The 17,455-nt window shown below is 45.1% G+C and overlaps 3 protein-coding genes and 1 non-coding gene across 4 annotated transcripts; 1 reads left to right on the top strand and 3 right to left on the bottom strand.

Moving 5' to 3' along the window:
- Positions 1 to 780: 780 nt before the first annotated feature.
- Positions 781 to 1,248, bottom strand: LOC111199952. The gene has a single exon (XM_022690601.2). It carries the CDS (start codon positions 1,246 to 1,248, stop codon positions 781 to 783), a length of 468 nt encoding a protein of 155 aa, XP_022546322.2.
- Positions 1,249 to 3,887: 2,639 nt separating this feature from the next.
- LOC106373022 lies at positions 3,888 to 9,105 on the top strand (the record flags this gene model as incomplete). The annotated part of the gene is made up of 6 exons (XM_048734826.1): positions 3,888 to 6,036; positions 6,328 to 6,574; positions 7,022 to 7,655; positions 7,788 to 8,560; positions 8,714 to 8,839; positions 8,897 to 9,105. Coding segments are annotated over exons 1-6 (3,516 nt in total), but the record flags the coding sequence as incomplete, so codon positions are not given.
- A 682-nt stretch (positions 9,106 to 9,787) lies between these two features.
- Positions 9,788 to 10,618, bottom strand: LOC106424144. Its single transcript, XM_013864883.1, has 2 exons — positions 10,358 to 10,618; positions 9,788 to 10,300 (listed from the first exon to the last, which is right to left on the bottom strand). Exons 1-2 carry the CDS (start codon positions 10,616 to 10,618, stop codon positions 9,788 to 9,790), a joined length of 774 nt encoding a protein of 257 aa, XP_013720337.1.
- A 6,380-nt stretch (positions 10,619 to 16,998) lies between these two features.
- Positions 16,999 to 17,104, bottom strand: LOC125575968. The gene has a single exon (XR_007314508.1). It is a non-coding gene; the product is annotated as a small nucleolar RNA R71 (small nucleolar RNA).
- Positions 17,105 to 17,455: the final 351 nt, after the last annotated feature.

Raw genomic sequence — 17,455 nt, 5'->3', positions numbered from 1 at the left:
CGGTTATGATTTCATATCGTTAGTTATCTAGCTATTATTATCCGCTGCGTATTTCAGATATTCCTTGTTGTTATGGAATTGTGCTATTAGGTGAACCTCTCGCTTTAGATTGTTTGGGGTGGGATAGCGAGGGGTTGTATTTGTTAGTTGGGGATCATTATTCACTGAGTAACATTAGGTTACTCATCCAACTCCGTTTTCCTTTTTGCAGGTCGTTTTAGGTAAGGATGATTGGATAGCTTGGTGCTGGACGTTAGGACCGCCGGTGTAGATTTTCATGCCTTTCGTAAACGGTATTGCGTTATGTGTTTTGTTGGCTTGATTTTGCATTAGGCCGGGCCCCAGTCTTGAATTATTTCAATGTATGAATATTTCTTGAATCAATAAAGTAAATGTTTTATATGCGCTTCATGAGTACTCTGATATTTGACTAGTCCGGTCTAACACAACGTTAGGTCGTAGTACGGGTTGAAAAGCCTTAGGCCTCGATCTAACGGAAAACGATAATTCTAGGTACGGGTTGAAAAGCCTTGTGCGTTGACGCAGCGGGACGAGTTAGTGGATGAACTGGTCGAGGTCGTGGAGTAAATTTTGTGACTCTGACCGGATCGTCCCTAACCCGTCACATAGCGCTTCCGGACCATGGTGTTGGGTTGGACGGTCAGTCATGTTCTTGTTTGATTGTTGGCTGGCCGGTTTGCCTTTCATCTCCAACCCTTGGTGTGGGTCGTCCGTCGGTCATGTTCTTGTTTGATTGTTGGCCGGTGGGTCGACCTATGCCTAGGACGGTTCGGGGGTGTTACAGTGTCCCTTCTTGAGATCAAGACGCTTCTTGAGTCCGTCGATGATGATCTTATTTGAGGACTCCGCTTGTTCGTTTCCTTGAGGGTACCTTGGTCTCGAGGGGCTTAGTCGGATGTTCCACTTGTTACAGAAATCTTTGAAGTTTCCAGATATAAACTGGGATCCATTGTCCGTCACAATCTCGTACGGTAGGCCGTGACGACAGATAATGTTTTTCCAAACAAAGCTGCGGACTTCCTTCTCTGTAACCTGCGCGAAGGCTTCTGCTTCGATCCACTTGGTGAAGTAGTCGGTTAATACCAACACGAAGCAACGTTGCGGGAATTCGGCATTGGTTCGATGATATCCATCCCCCATCGCATGAATGGATAAGGAGCTGCGGAAGTTCGCAGTAGCTCGGTTGGGCTGTGGATGCTCGGAGCATGTCGTTGGCATTTGTCGCATCGTCGAGCATACGCTTCGCAGTCCGTATTCAATGTTGGCCAGAAGAATCCTAAATTTCGAATTTTTAAGGCTAGTGCTCGGCCTCCGGAGTGGTTGCCACCTGCTCCTTCATGAGTCTCGGCCATCACTAACTGTGTTTGCTCGCCAAAGATGCATTTGAGGAGGACCTTGCTAGCTGTTACCGGTGAAGATACTCTTCCATGATGACGTAGTGCGCGCTGCGTCTCTTTAGTCGTCTCACGGCCCACTTATCAATTGGAAGCGTGCCGTTGGTGAGATACTGGATGAACTCAGTTCTCCAATCTGATATTGGCTGATCTTGGTCTGTCATTTCGGAGTCGTCATCAGTCAGAGATTGGGGCATTTTTTCGGACTCCGTAGTGACGAAGTTAGCTGCCTCCGTTGAGATGTCGATGCTCGGTTTCTCGATCCGATGGATCGGAATAGTCCTTTTGACCTGATCGCGGAGCTTGCTTCCGAGCGCTGCCAATGCATCAGCACACACATTTTCTCCGTGTGGAACCTTTGTGAGTTCGAAGAATTCGAACTCCTTAGCTAATGATTGGACGACTCGGAGGTAAGCGTCCATCCTGTCGTTGCGCGCGTCGTAATCGCCGCTGAACTGACTGGCGACGAGCTGCGAGTCACAGTACGCGCTGAGTCGCTTAGCTTTGACTGCTTTTGCAAGACGAAGGCCGGCAATGAGCGATTCGTACTCCGCCTCGTTGTTCGATAACGGGAAACCAAAGCTGAACGATTGTCGAATGAGTTCTCCCGTTGGTGATTGAAGTTGAACTCCTGCTCCTGAACCTTTGTTTGTCAAGGAACTGTCGACATGCAGAATCTAGGTTGAATCTGAGGTTTCTAGATCTTGGGCAAGTTCCGGAGATAATTCCACGAGGAAATCGGCGAGGACTTGATCTTTAGCGGCGGTACTACATTTGTAAGTGATGTCGAGCTCACCGAGTTCTATCGCCCACTTGGTAAGACGGCCAGCTCTGTTCGTGTTTTGCAAAACAGTTCGGAGCGGCTGGTCGGTAAGAACTTCCACCGAGTGTGACTGAAAGTAAGGGCGAAGTTTCCTCGCTGATTCGACGACAGCCAGGGCCATCTTTTCGAGTGTCGGATACCTGGTTTCTGGTCCAGTCATCCTTCTACTCATGTAGAAAACGGGTCGTTGCTCTCCTCGGTCCTCCTTGATTAGTACACTGCTGACTGCTGCGGATGAAACCGCAATGTAGAGGGATAAAACGTCGCCTATGTCTGGCTTTGCCAAGATCGGGGGCGTCGTCAGATAGTGCTTGAGCTGATTAAAAGCCTCTTTGCACTTGTCGTCCCAGATGAATTTCTTATTTCCTCGGAGGAGATCGTAGAAGGGGAGGAATTTGTCGGTGGATCGGGAGATAAAACGATTGAGTGCTGCGATTCGGCCGGTTAGTCGTTGGACTTCTCGGCAGTTTCTCGGACTTGGTAGGTCGAGGGCAGCTGATATTTTCTTCGGGTTTGCTTCGATTCCCCGCTGCGTTACTATGTAGCCAAGAAATTCTCCGGATGACACGCCAAAAGTGCACTTGGCCGGGTTTAACTTCATCTTGTATGTGTTAAGAATGTCGAAACACTCCCGTAAGTGCGTCAGGTGGTCGTCTTCTCGGAGTGACTTGACGAGCATATCATCGATGTAGACTTCCATGGTGGTACCAAGCTGCTTGGCGAACATACGGTTGACAAGTCGCTGGTACGTTGCTCCGGCATTCTTTAGCCCGAAGGGCATCACTTTATAGCAGTAGGTTCCTTGATCGGCTATGAATGATGTCTTCTCTCGGTCGTCCGGATGCATCATAATCTGGTTGTATCCCGAGAAAGCATCCATAAACGTGAGCATTTCATTGCCGGCAGTTGTGATATGATCATGGACCAGCCAGCTGATGGAGATAGAGATGGAGAGTTTAAAGATGAACCAGCTGAAGAAGATGAGGTCTTAACCATTCCTAAAGGTCCCATAACTCGAGCCAGAGCTAGGAAACTCAAAGAAGCTATTGGAGGACTAATCAGGAAGTCCTTGGAGCAAGAAGAATGTCTTGGAGGAAGCTTGATACTTCAAGATACGCTTATCACCATTCAAGCCATCTTACCATCAAGCTGAGTATCATCTAGGCTAGCAAGCTATGTGTGCTCTTTTCCTATCATTGTTTTTGTCCCATTGGGTTTTGCAATGATAGGTTTTTAATGAGGCCATAGTCTTGCTATCTTATCACCTAATTGATACTCTCGGACCAAACCACATGAAGAATCTTATGTTATCTTTTATTTCTAAGTACTTATGTCTTTTATTTTCGAAAACTCTATCTAAGTTATGTCTTTGTTTCTACATTAATTGGAGGAGCCTGTTCCTTTAATTTCGAAATGCTTGGAGCCTGTTCCAAGCCTTTCACTATATATATGTGTGTGACGGCAACCCTAGCATCTATCAAGTTTTCTTTCACTTAAACCTTTGTGTTTTCTTCTCCCTTGCTTTCACGAGTTAAGAGAGTGTCTGGTGTGTAATATCCAGTCTGTTGGTGTGTAATATCCAACGCCCAAGGGCTTTAGAAAGGTGTGTCATATCCGATCTAAGCCTAGGAGTATCAAGGAGCCTTTCCGCAGCCTCTTGTGTCACCATTCGATCCACAGCCTTGATAAACTTGAGTCTTTGATTTGTTTATGCAAGGATCTATCCAAACCATCCAGAGAAGAGTCCTAGGATCTGATTAAGTGGTATCATAGCACTCTGGAAGGGGAGTTTCGATTTCTCTTTTGCTTGTTCATAAGATCTACTATTTGTCGTTTCACTTGATCATTCGGTTCTTGTGTGTTGATTTTCACTTGATTTGTTTGTTTTCATTATCAGGATTGTTAGATCTGATTGTTTCGTAACTCATATTGCTAGATCTGAGAATTTCGATCAAATTTTAAACAAAAACCTTTCACATTCTTGTCGATTACGTTATTGGTTTGCTTGATCCGAAAGTTTCTTGTGTTTGTGTGATTCGATCTGTTATTAGAATCGTAGATCAGGATTGTTTAAACCTCATTTCATCATCCGTTGAATCTGATCTGTGTTATTTCCATTTAGTCAGTGATAAAAAATTCAAATCGTTGCGTGTTTCTCAAGTATCGATTGCCGCCTTGTTTAAATCTTTGTGTTTTCTTATTTGAATCCTTTTCGTGTTTCGATTTCTTTGAACTACTTACTGGTTCAAGTCTTGTGTGTGTCAGGAAGTAATGGGATCTGAGGAGGATGATGAAACCTTTGTGAGAAGGAATAAGTTGTTACAAGAAGCAATCACCAAACAAGTGATGGAAGCGATGGTAAAGTTGCTGGAAGAAAAGTATGATCAGAGACCGAATGATGGGCAGGGACAAGCATCTGGCCAGATACGTGAGCAAAGAAGAAACAGACAAGGCCAGCGTGAGCATGCTGGATCAGAAGAAACTGATAACTTCTATGAGAGAAGTAGCCATAGCTCCGGCTCGAGACATAGCAGTAGAAGATCTCGACATGATCATGAGGGCCGAAGGTATAGACGCAATGAGCTATCAGGATTGAAGCTTAAGATCCCTCCTTTCCATGGCAAAGCTGATCCAGATGCCTATCTTGAGTGGGAAAAGAAGATAGAACTCGTTTTCAACTGTCAGCATTACTCAGAGACTAAGAAGATTCAAGTGGCTGCTACCGAGTTCAATGATTATGCTTTGAGCTGGTGGGATCAGTTGGTTACAAACAAGAGGCGCAATGGTGAATTTCCCATTGAAACATGGGCAGAGATGAAAGCTGTGATGCGCAAGAGGTTTGTACCAAGTCATTATCATCGTGATCTTCACCAAAAGCTGAGACTGCTTACACAAGGATCAAAGTCTGTAGAGGAATACTTTCAAGAGATAGAATTGCTTATGCTGAGAGCTTGTGTATCTGAGGACAGTGAAGCTACTATGGCACGTTTTCTTGGTGGACTCAACCGTGAGATACAAGACAGAGTGGAGATGCAACACTACTTGGAGATAGAGGAGATGCTACACAAAGCTATCTTGGTGGAGCAGCAAGTTAAGAGAAGAAGTTATGCGCGTGGCAGCTATGGTTCCAGTAGATACCAGACCTCTAAGAAAGATAAACCAAGCTATCAGAAGGAGAGCAAGCCACAGCCAAAAGAAGAACCTAAGTCTAGTAGCATCTACAACAAAGATAAGGGTAAAGTGGAGGCTACAAGCTCGCGTGCAAGAGATGTGAAGTGTTTTAAGTGCCAAGGGCGTGGGCACTATGCTAACGAGTGTACTAACAAGAGAGTTATGATTCTTCTGGAGAATGGAGAGTTTGAATCTGAAGATGAGAAACTAAAGACTGATCAAGAACTATCAGAAGCTGAGTATGAGGAAGAACCAGTTCAAGGTAGACTTTTGGTTGCAAGAAGAACTCTCAGTTTGCAAAACAAAACTGAGGAGCAAGAACAAAGAGAGAACTTGTTCTACACACGTTGTCTGGTGCAAGGAAAGGTCTGCAGCCTGATCATCGACGGTGGAAGCTGTGTTAATGTTGCTAGCGAGACAATGGTAAAGAAGCTTGGTTTGAAAACTCAAAAGCATCCTAAACCTTACCGGCTGCAGTGGCTTAATGAAGAAGGCGAGATGAGGGTATCTACTCAGGTTTCTATACCCTTGTCCATTGGGAGGTATGAAGATGACATTCTCTGTGATGTGATACCCATGGAAGCCAGCCACATATTACTGGGAAGGCCTTGGCAGTTTGATAGGCGTGTCATCCATGATGGCTTCACCAACAAACATTCTTTTGAGTTCAACGGCAAGCGAACTGTCTTGGTGCCTCTAACTCCTAAAGAAGTGCATGAAGACCAGCTTCAGCTTCAGAAAAAGAAAGAGATTGATCTCAAACCAGATAAGCAACACAACTTCTATGCTAAAGCTAGTGAAATCAAAAGATCGCTTTATTCTCATCAATCGGTTCTCTTATTTATTTTTAAAGAATCTCTTTTGTCCCTAACTGATTGTATACCGGTGTATCCGAGTGAGATGTCAGCTCTTTTACAGGAATACCAGGATGTATTTCCAGAAGATAATCCCATTGGTTTGCCACCTATTCGTGGGATTGAGCATCAGATTGATTTTGTACCAGGAGCTACTCTTCCCAACAGACCAGCATACAGGACTAATCCGGTGGAAACCAAGGAGCTACAAAGACAGGTTGAGGAACTAATGGAGAAAGGCCATATCCGTGAGAGTATGAGCCCATGTGCTGTGCCTGTGCTCCTTGTGCCTAAGAAAGATGGGAGCTGGCGCATGTGTGTTGATTGTAGAGCAATCAACAATATAACAGTGAAGTATCGCCACCCTATTCCTAGATTAGATGATATGCTTGATGAATTGCATGGTTCTAGTGTCTTTTCTAAGATAGATTTGAAGAGTGGATATCATCAAATAAGAATGAAAGAGGGAGATGAGTGGAAAACAGCCTTTAAGACTAAGCATGGGTTGTATGAGTGGTTAGTCATGCCTTTTGGATTAACCAATGCTCCTAGCACTTTTATGAGATTGATGAACCATGTGCTTAGATCTTTCATAGGCTTGTTTGTGGTAGTATACTTTGATGATATCCTTGTTTACAGTAAGAACCTAGAAGAGCATATAGATCATCTTAAGTCTGTTCTTGATGTGTTGAGAAAAGAAAAACTGTTTGCTAACCTTAAGAAATGCACTTTTTGTACGGATAACTTGGTCTTCCTAGGCTTTGTTGTGATTGCAGATGGAGTAAAGGTGGATCAGGAGAAGGTGAGAGCAATTCAAGAATGGCCAATTCCTAAGACTATAAGTGAAGTGAGGAGCTTCCACGGGCTTGCTGGTTTCTACAGGCGGTTTGTTAAAAACTTTAGCACTATAGCAGCTCCCTTGACTGAAGTGATAAAGAAAGAAGTCGGATTCAAGTGGGGAGAAGCACAAGAGACTGCCTTCCAATGCCTTAAAGAGAAGCTTACTCACGCCCCTCTTCTGATACTTCCAGATTTTAATAAAACCTTTGAGATTGAATGTGATGCTTCTGGTATTGGAGTGGGTGCTGTTTTGATGCAGGAAAAGAGACCCATAGCTTACTTCAGTGAGAAGCTTGGAGGCGCCACTCTCAACTATGCAACTTATGATAAGGAATTGTATGCCTTGGTGAGAGCTTTGCAGACTTGGCAGCACTACTTGTGGCCCAAGGAGTTTGTGATACACACTGATCATGAGTCCCTCAAGTACTTGAAAGGACAGAACAAGCTCAGCAAGAGACACGCAAGATGGGTAGAATTCATAGAAACCTTTCCTTATGTCATCAAGTACAAACAAGGTAAAGAAAATATAGTTGCTGATGCACTATCTCGAAGGTATGTTCTCTTAAACACTCTTGATGCTAAGTTGTTAGGTTTTGAGCAGATTAAAGATATGTATGAATCTGATCCAGATTTTAAAGAAGCTTATAACTCTTGTGAGAAATTTGCTGCTGGACATTACTTTAGACATGATGGATTCCTCTTTTATGATAATAGACTGTGTGTGCCTAATTGCTCTTTGAGAGATTTGTTTGTTAGGGAATCTCATGGAGGAAGTCTCATGGGTCACTTTGGTATTGCAAAGACTCTTAAAACTTTGCAGGATCATTTCTTTTGGCCTCGGATGAAAAGTGATGTGGAGAAACTATGTGAGAGATGTGCAACTTGCAAGCAAGCTAAGTCTAAGGTTCAGTCTCACGGTTTGTATACTCCTCTCCCTATTCCTTATCATCCTTGGAATGACATATCTATGGATTTCATTGTTGGATTGCCTAGAACTAGGACTGGGAAGGATTCTATCTTTGTTGTTGTTGACAGGTTCTCAAAAATGGCACATTTTATAGCATGTCACAAAACTGATGATGCATTACATGTAGCTAATCTGTTCTTTAAGGAGATTGTGCGTTTACATGGCATGCCTAGGACCATAGTTTCTGATAGAGATACTAAGTTTCTTAGTTATTTTTGGAAAACTCTTTGGTCTAAGCTAGGCACTAAGTTGTTGTTCTCCACTACTTGTCATCCGCAAACTGATGGACAGACTGAAGTAGTTAATAGAACTCTAGGAACACTCTTGCGTGCATTCATTAAAAAGAATCTGAAATCTTGGGAAGACTATCTGCCACATTGTGAATTTGCATATAATCATGCTGTGCATTCTGCTTCTAAGTTTTCACCCTTTGAAATCGTTTATGGGTTCAATCCCACCTCTCCTTTGGATTTAATTCCTTTACCTGAGTGTGAAAGGGTCAGTTTGGATGGCAAAAAGAAGGCAGAGATGGTGAAACAACTTCACGAGCAAGCTAGGCTCAACATTGAAGAGAAAACTAAGCAGTATGTCAAGCATGCCAACAAAGGAAGGCGTGAGATGGTCTTTAAGGAGGGTGACAAAGTTTGGGTTCATTTGAGAAAAGAGAGGTTTCCTAATGAGAGGAAGTCAAAGCTTATGCCGAGAATTGATGGACCTTTTGAGATCATAAAGAAGATCAGCAACAATGCCTACAAGATTGATCTCCAAGGTAAGTATGATGTGAGTAATAGCTTCAATGTTACTGACTTGATCCCTTTTATTGCAGATGAACCTGATTTGAGGTCAAATCCTTTTCAAGAGGGAGGGGATGATATGATCATGGACCAGCCAGCTGATGGAGATAGAGATGGAGAGTTTAAAGATGAACCAGCTGAAGAAGATGAGGTCTTAACCATTCCTAAAGGTCCCATAACTCGAGCCAGAGCTAGGAAACTCAAAGAAGCTATTGGAGGACTAATCAGGAAGTCCTTGGAGCAAGAAGAATGTCTTGGAGGAAGCTTGATACTTCAAGATACGCTTATCACCATTCAAGCCATCTTACCATCAAGCTGAGTATCATCTAGGCTAGCAAGCTATGTGTGCTCTTTTCCTATCATTGCTTTTGTCCCATTGGGTTTTGCAATGATAGGTTTTTAACGAGGCCATAGTCTTGCTATCTTATCACCTAGTTGATACTCTCGGACCAAACCACATGAAGAATCTTATGTTATCTTTTATTTCTAAGTACTTATGTCTTTTATTTTCGAAAACTCTATCTAAGTTATGTCTTTGTTTCTACATTAATTGGAGGAGCCTGTTACTTTAATTTCGAAATGCTTGGAGCCTGTTCCAAGCCTTTCACTATATATATGTGTGTGACGGCAACCCTAGCATCTATCAAGTTTTCTTTCACTTAAACCTTTGTGTTTTCTTCTCCCTTGCTTTCACGAGTTAAGAGAGTGTCTGGTGTGTAATATCCAGTCTGTTGGTGTGTAATATCCAACGCCCAAGGGCTTTAGAAAGGTGTGTCATATCCGATCTAAGCCTAGGAGTATCAAGGAGCCTTTCCGCAGCCTCTTGTGTCACCATTCGATCCACAGCCTTGATAAACTTGAGTCTTTGATTCGTTTATGCAAGGATCTATCCAAACCATCCAGAGAAGAGTCCTAGGATCTCATTAAGTTGACTCAACGAGTCTGTCGATATTCGGAAGCGGATAGCTGTCCTTTGGACAGGCTTTGTTGAGATCGGTAAAGTCGACGCACATACGCCACTTGCCGTTTTTCTTCTTGACGACCACTGGGTTGGCGAGCCATTCCAGGTAACGGACTTCCGTTATCGAGCCCGCGCTGAGTAAACGCTCGACTTCCTCGACGACTGCTTTGGATCTCTCGGGGCCCAATTTTCGTCTCTTCTGTCGGATGGGCTTGATATTTGGATCCACGTTAACCTCGTGAGTCGTGACGGAAGGGACGATCCCCTGCATGTCGGACATTGACCATGCAAAGGTAGATAAGTTCTGCTTCAGGAAATCCAGGATAGTACGCTGCATCTCGTCTGATAAGTAGGCGCCTACTCGTAGTACTTTGCTTGGGTCTGACTCGTCGACAGGGACTTCGAGCACTTCTTCCTTTTGTGGGCAGACCTTACTTATTGGAGGGGAAACCGAGTTGACTAGTGACTGCGAACGCTGTAATTTGACCGTGGCGATCAAAAGATCTCGTGCGGCTCATTGATCTCCTCTTACTGTCTTAACCATCCCGTCCACTCCCGGGAATTTAATACATTGATGGTATGTAGATGCAATTGCTCGCATAGAGTACAGCCATGGGGTACCTAGTATCACGTGATAGGGAGCCTTGGTACTGACCACCGAGAATTTGACCATCCGAGTTACTCCCTCTGCTTGTACTGAGAGCCGGATAGTTCCCAGTATTACTTCGGAGGAGCCGTTGAAGCCGGTGAGAGTTCTGGAAGATGGTTTCACGTCTTTTAAGTCGATACCCATTTTTACGAGAGTTTCGCGAAAAATGATATCGACTGAGCTGCCGGTATCGATTAGCACTTTGGTAACATCGTACTTATCGATAGCCAAAACTACGAGAAGGGGATCGTTATGAGGGAAGTTTATTCCGAGGAGGTCTTCTGTCGAGAAGGAGATTGGGGGATCGTTTGGAAGCTTCTGTGGCCAACGCTGCGAGGTATCCACCAGTCGGCGGTGATCCTTGACTGATTGTACTGATTCCCCGCAAGGTGACGGAAGAGGGCTCCCATAATCACATTGATCCGCGGCCTGACGCTTGCTTGCTTCTTGATGAGGAGAGCTCGGAGATCCTTGCTTTCTTCCGATGGCTCAGCCCTTTTGCGGTCCAGTTTCGTACGCAGATCGTCCATCCGTGCGTTAAGTTGATCGCGCAAATCGACGACAGGGCTATCGCCTGTAGATGCTGGTGAAGATCCTTGGCTCAGCGCATGTTTGGTTCTTTTGGCGTTGAGCTCGACTCGGAGATCGGAAGGTCCGGGGGTCTCGCTATTCGTCGGAGTAATCTTTCGCTTGAGGAGCGTACGTAAGTCTGACGGGTCGAGAGCTTCCTCGAGGTTGCTCTCTTCGTCCGATGAGGGTTCTGGTTGGGCGCGAATAACTTCGATCCTTTGTCTGACTGCGGGTTGATCTTCGTCAGCTGAAGCGTCACCATCGTCATCCTGACGAGGGGTTTGCTCGGCAACCTTTGGCTTCTGGTCATCTTGACGTGGTGTACCCTGATTTTTTTGCTGATTTTTCCGCTGATTTTTCCTATCCTTATTCCTGCTCCAACTGTTCTCGCTTTTTGGCTTCAGAGGAGGGATCTTGAGTTCGCCGCTTTCGACCGAGGAGAGGAACTGTGCAAAAAGTGTTTTGCACTCTGAAGTGTCGTGGCCTTTGACGCCATGAAGTTTGCACGATTTGGTGAGTCTTGGAGGAGTCCGAGATGAACCCGCCGCGGAATCGACCTGGGCGACTGCGGCCGTCGCCGTTGCTCGGGGGGATTCGCTCGGAGGATCTGTTTCTTGATGAAAGGTTCCATTTCTTCCCGTTTTCGTCGACGACGTAGAGGAGACCGTTCTTACGGTTGTTTTTGTTATTGGTAGCATGCTGACGAGGTTCGATGTGAGCTGTAGCAGCGTTTTTAGGCGCTGATTACTTCACCGAGTTGTGCTTGCTCATGATGGCTTTAGTGTCCTCTTCCATACGGATGAAGTTGTGGGAGCGAGCAACGGCATCTTGCAGTGATGTGGTGGGACATCGGTAGAGGTCTTCTCAGAACCTACACTCTACTAGAAGATTGTTCCTCAGGGCGTCGACGGAGATGTGATCGGGAATGTTGATTCTCGACACGACCTAGTTAAATCGTTCCATGTAGCGGCGAAGGCTCTGGTCCTTCGTTTGCTTGAGGTTCCAAAGGCTCGAGGCTGTTGCTTCGCGCTTGGTGAACATGATGTAAGTCTTGAGAAATGCCGAGGAGAGCTCTTTGAAACTGCTAAACGAGTTCTCTTTGAGTCCCGAGAACCAAGTCAGGGCTTGTTCGTTCAGCGTCTCGACAAAGAGTTGGCAGTATCCCGCGTCTCTTTCCTCGGGAGTGAGTCTAGCTCTCGCCACCGCAATGTTGAAAGCCGTCAGATGCTCGACGGGATCACCTCCTGGTTTGTACTCCGGGAGATGCAACTTGTCCATTTTCTGGAGTTTGACCTCCGTCAGTTCTTTGGTGAAAGGTGTGCGCGATGTTGAAGCGATGACGCTATCAAACTCAGGTACCGCGCTCGTTGCTTGGTGGATCCTCGAGCTCATTTGTTGGAAATTTAACTTGAGCTCGGCAATCTCTCGGACAGTTGAGGGATCAGATGCCGCCGGAAGAGCATCGGCGACGAGGGTCTCTGCGGGGTCAGCTGGGTTCGTCGTTCGTCCATCCGTTGGAGTAGGTGGGTTTGTGTTGAAGAGGTGATGACGGAATGGTTGTGAGTTGCCGGTGGGTGCGCTGAGAGCATTGACGATGGCAGCGAGCTGGTCATTTGTCGTCTTTTGGACCTCCTCTTGATGAGCAAGTCGCGCTATGACTGAGCTCATGAACTCCGACGAGAGAAGGGGAGGAGGTGGAGGAGGTGTGAGTTCCGGCTCCTCTCCCGAGCTATCAGGGTTCGTACCTCCGGTGGTCATTTCGGTCTAGAAACGCTGGATCTGTTCTGCCCCACGGTGGGCGCCAATTGTTTAAGGTGAGTTTGGTCTCAGAAGAAGTAAACAATACTAAAAATGGGTCGAACATAGGCGTTTATTAGATTTCGAGATGAGGTTACAAAGGTGGAGAAAGTAATGGCAAGCCGGAGCTCGTGAGAGCTTAAACCGGAAAAGTACAAATAGCAGAGAGATGATTGTACGGAAAATAAACCCTAATCTCGCCGCTAAGTTTGTGTCACTAAGTGTCGATGCCTTTCTCCTTTGCTTTCCTCTCCTTTTATAGTCTGTTCGCGATCGTCTTAACCTAATCTTCTTTTAATCGATTGGGCCTTGTCGGCCCTACGGGCCTGATTGATGAATGTTCGCCCTGAGCTGCTAAGTCGATCGCGCTCTGTCCGCTCTCTGTTTGACTAAAAGCAGTCCTTAGCTGAGTCGAAATCTCGAATATCGGCTTCCGAGCCGACGACAATCCGGCTTACCGGATTGGGCCTCTTGTTCGATGGGCTTTGTGGATGGGTTCAATCCATCCCCAACAGTTATGAATTGCTTTGCTATGTCTGAGTAGTTCAGTTATTAGATCCAGGGTTCATATAGGTTTGTGGGATCTGCCTTGTTGTGATATTCATGATAGATTTGTATTCGTTGCTTGTTTTAGCCTTGCTAACTAGAACTTGATCATAGGATTGCATATTCAAGCACCCTTGTTATCCCATCCTGACATCTATCTATCATATTAGGACTGCTAGAGAGGGCTAACCGCCAATTTAGTATCTTAGTAGGGCATATCATACTCGCGCATAGGCCTGGCTAGAACCCGTCGATCGATGTCCTCAACTGACTATCGATCGACGTTGGCAAAGGTGTATCGGTCGATGTCCCAATAGGACCATCAATCGACACTCTCTCCTTGTCGACATACTAACCGTTGAGACACGAGATCTAGCCTGTTAACCAGTGAAACATGCGACAGATGATCACTGAGTTAAACGATTGAGCTCTAACATATCATGCATGCAACAATTAGGTATCTATAGGTATTATAATCTCCAACACCTGAATAGTGGTCCTGCATCTAATATCATTTCCAACCAAGTTACGTTTACTAGTTACTTCGCTTGTTACTATTGCTATTTCATTTAAACATTTACAACCCTTAGAATTAATAAACACTAGATTTAATTGTTCCCTAGCTCCTTGTGGAATCGATCCCTAAATACTACATCTGAACCTCTTTTGATGAGAGTAACACTCCTTAGGGTAATTTGAGTGGTATCAAGTACCGTCCGAGAAAGAGTGCAAAATCTCAAGTGTTCGCAGACTTCTTGGTCGAACTACCAACGGGGACCGTAACCAATGAGGAACCAAATTCCAACTGGCTCCTTCACGTTGACGGATCCTCATCCAAGCAAGGATCAGGCATCGGAATCCGCCTCACATCTCCGACAAGCAAGATCCTGGAACAATCATTCAGGCTGGAATTTCACGCCTCAAACAACGAGGCCGAGTACGAAGCACTCATCGCAGGGCTGCGTTTAGCTCACGGCTTGAAGATACACAATATCCACGCTTACTGCGATTCCCAGTTAGTGGCAAGTCAATTTAGCGGAGAGTATGAAGCACGGAACGAAAGAATGGACGCGTATCTCAAACTGGTCTGAAATCTAGCTCAAGAATTTGACTCTTTTGCTCTTACGCGAATCCCCCGTTCTGAAAACGTCCAGGCAGATGCTCTCGCGGCCCTAGCGTCAAGTTCTGACCCAGGTCTTAAAAGAGTGATTCCGGTCGAGTTCATCGAACACCCGAGTATCGGACCACCAATTGTCGTCAACCTCAAAGAAGGTCAAAATGACGAGGAAGAAGAAATTACGATACAACCAGAATCAGAGCAATCCGATTACGGCTGCGATACCCCATGGCTGCAGACAATTCGAGCCTACATCACCGACGGAAAGCTACCTTGATATACCTTGGATTGGACCCATTTTTATCCATGGTATATTATTATTTTACTATATATATATCTATGTTTTCTACTCTTCTAGGTATGTTTTCAGGTTCAGGTGCATTTCGGAGTAAAGCTATGACTTTGGAGCATTTTGGAGCATAAAGGACATTTCACCCGAGCTGACCACTTAGAGGTCAACGAGAGGAAGAATAATCGATCGTTACGCATCAGTGCTGACGATCGATATCAGGAAATGCCTCCACAGATGAAGATTAATATCGATCGATGTACACAAGTACCGTCGATCGATGTCGAGACACCAGACGCGACATTTTGGATTCAGCAGACTTAAAAACCAAGGCCAAGCCAAATTAGCAAAATGCCCTGACGAGTTTTTAACCTAGTAGAATATATACTGCCTAAGTGTTTGACGGCAGGGAGAGCTTTTCTTTTCTAGACCTAGTTTTGTTACAAGTTTCATTTGGGAGAGAAGATCACTTGTGATTGGAACTCCTTGTTTCATTTTCTTATCATCTATTCTATGAGTTTCTATTTATCCATTGATATGAATTGCTTTGCTATGTCTGAGTAGTTCAACTGTTAGATCCAGGGTTCAGATAGGTTTGTGGGATTAGCCCCAAACTATAGATCTGCCTTGTTGTGATATTCATGATAGATTTGTATTCATTGCTTGTTTTAGCCTAGCTAACTAGAACTTGATCATAGGATTGCATATTCAAGCACCCTTGTTATCCCATCCTGACATCTATCTATCATATTAGGATTGCTAGAGAGGGCTAACCGCCAATTTAGAATCCTAGTAGAGCATTTTCATACTCGCGCATAGGCCTGGCTAGAACCCGTCGATCGATGTCCTCAACTGACAATCGATCGATGTCCTCAACTGACAATCGATCGATGTTGGCAAAAGTGTATTGGTCGACGTCTTAATGGACTATCGATCGACACTCTCTTGTGTCTGCATCTAACCGGTGAGACACAAGATCTAGTCTGTTAACCAGTGGTACATGCGACAGCTGATCACTGAGTTAAGCGAATGAGCTCTAATATATCATGCATGCAACAGTTAGGCATCTATAGGAATTATAATCTCCAACACCTGAATAGTGGCCCTGCATCTAATATCATTTCCAACCTAAGTTACATTTATCATTTACTCGCTAGTTACTATTGCTATTTTATTTAAAACATTACAACCTTTAGAATTAATAAACACTAGATTTAATTGTTCCCTAGCTCCTTGTGGATTCGATCCCTAAGTACTACATCTGAACCTCTTTTGATGAGAGTAACACTCCTTAGGGTAATTTGAGTGGTATCAAATTTGGCGCCGTTGCCGGGGAGCTTTGATCGCCATTAGATTTAGTTTTATTAGTTCTTATTCTTTTCTTTACCCCCTTTTCTAATAATCTTTCTTTTTCTTGTCTTTTCAGGTGCATGCCCAGCGGTACCAGAAGCAACAAGGAGAAAGACTTGCTGTTCTCAGACGATCCTGCTCATTTGGAACGCACCATCCGTAGAGGTCAACGTTCCACATCGCTCGACGCAACCACTTCGTCGTCGATCGATACGCACAACCAACCGTCGACCGACACCAGACCGTCATCGTCGATCGATCCCAGTCGTTCGACAACGATCGATACTACACCGCGTACGTCGATCGATACCGTGTCGTCAAAAATGGTAAACATTATTATTCTAACTCAGGATGAGAACGGAAACCTGTATGACCAGGCCGGTCATCTGCGTAATGCAACAGGTCAGAAAATAGATGCTCAGGGAACTGTAATCCCTGATGCTGATGCTACAGGAGCTGCTCAACCTGTAGATGAGGACGCTCGATCGAAACCACTGGCCGACTACAATCGCCCAGATGAGTACTATTCCAACAGATCAGCGATTCGACTTCCGGAGATCCAGAAGCAGAATTTCGAGCTGAAGCCTCAATACTACACTCTCGTGTCGCAGATACCCTACTCTGGGTTACCGCACGAGCATCCTATGGACCATTTGGAACGGTTCGAGGATCTAATCGCTGCCATTCGGATGGAAGGAGTCCCCGAAGATTACCTGCTGTGCAAGCTCTTCAGATACACGCTGAATGGAGAAGCGATGCACTGGCTTAGGCAGCAACCCACAGGATCTTTAACATCCTGGAGCGACATCAAGAATGCTTTCTTACGAAACTTCTTCGATGAGGCGCGCGCTGAAGAACTTCGGAACAAAATTTCCACATTCTCGCAGAAGGCTGGAGAGTCCTTCAAAGATGCGTGGATTAGATTTAGGTTTTTCCAGCGAGACTGTCCACACCACGGATTTAATGAAGTGCAGCTGCTAAGCACTTTCTTCCGAGGTCTCGCCTTACAGTATCAAATGGCTCTTGATACGGCGAGTGAAGGAAACTTCACTACTCGGAATCCGTTGGAAGCTGTGAGACTTATCGAAAACCTTGCTAACAGCAGCAGCACCAAAAACACTGACTCTGAACGGAAGAAGTCTGTAGCCTCTATCGGGAAGGAACAGATGGACGAAGTAAGAGCTAAGTTAGATGTGGTGCACGAACTTCTTAGGAAGCAAGTCTGTTCAGCTGAAGGAGAAGTAGCAGATACGGAAGGAGAAGAAGATGTGAACTACATCGGAGGTACCGGATTCCAAAAATTTGGAAACCA

The sequence above is a fragment of the Brassica napus genome, chromosome A6 (assembly GCF_020379485.1).
Source record: "Brassica napus cultivar Da-Ae chromosome A6, Da-Ae, whole genome shotgun sequence".
Lineage (NCBI taxonomy): Eukaryota > Viridiplantae > Streptophyta > Magnoliopsida > Brassicales > Brassicaceae > Brassica > Brassica napus.
This window is presented reverse-complemented; position numbering and strand designations above follow the sequence as displayed.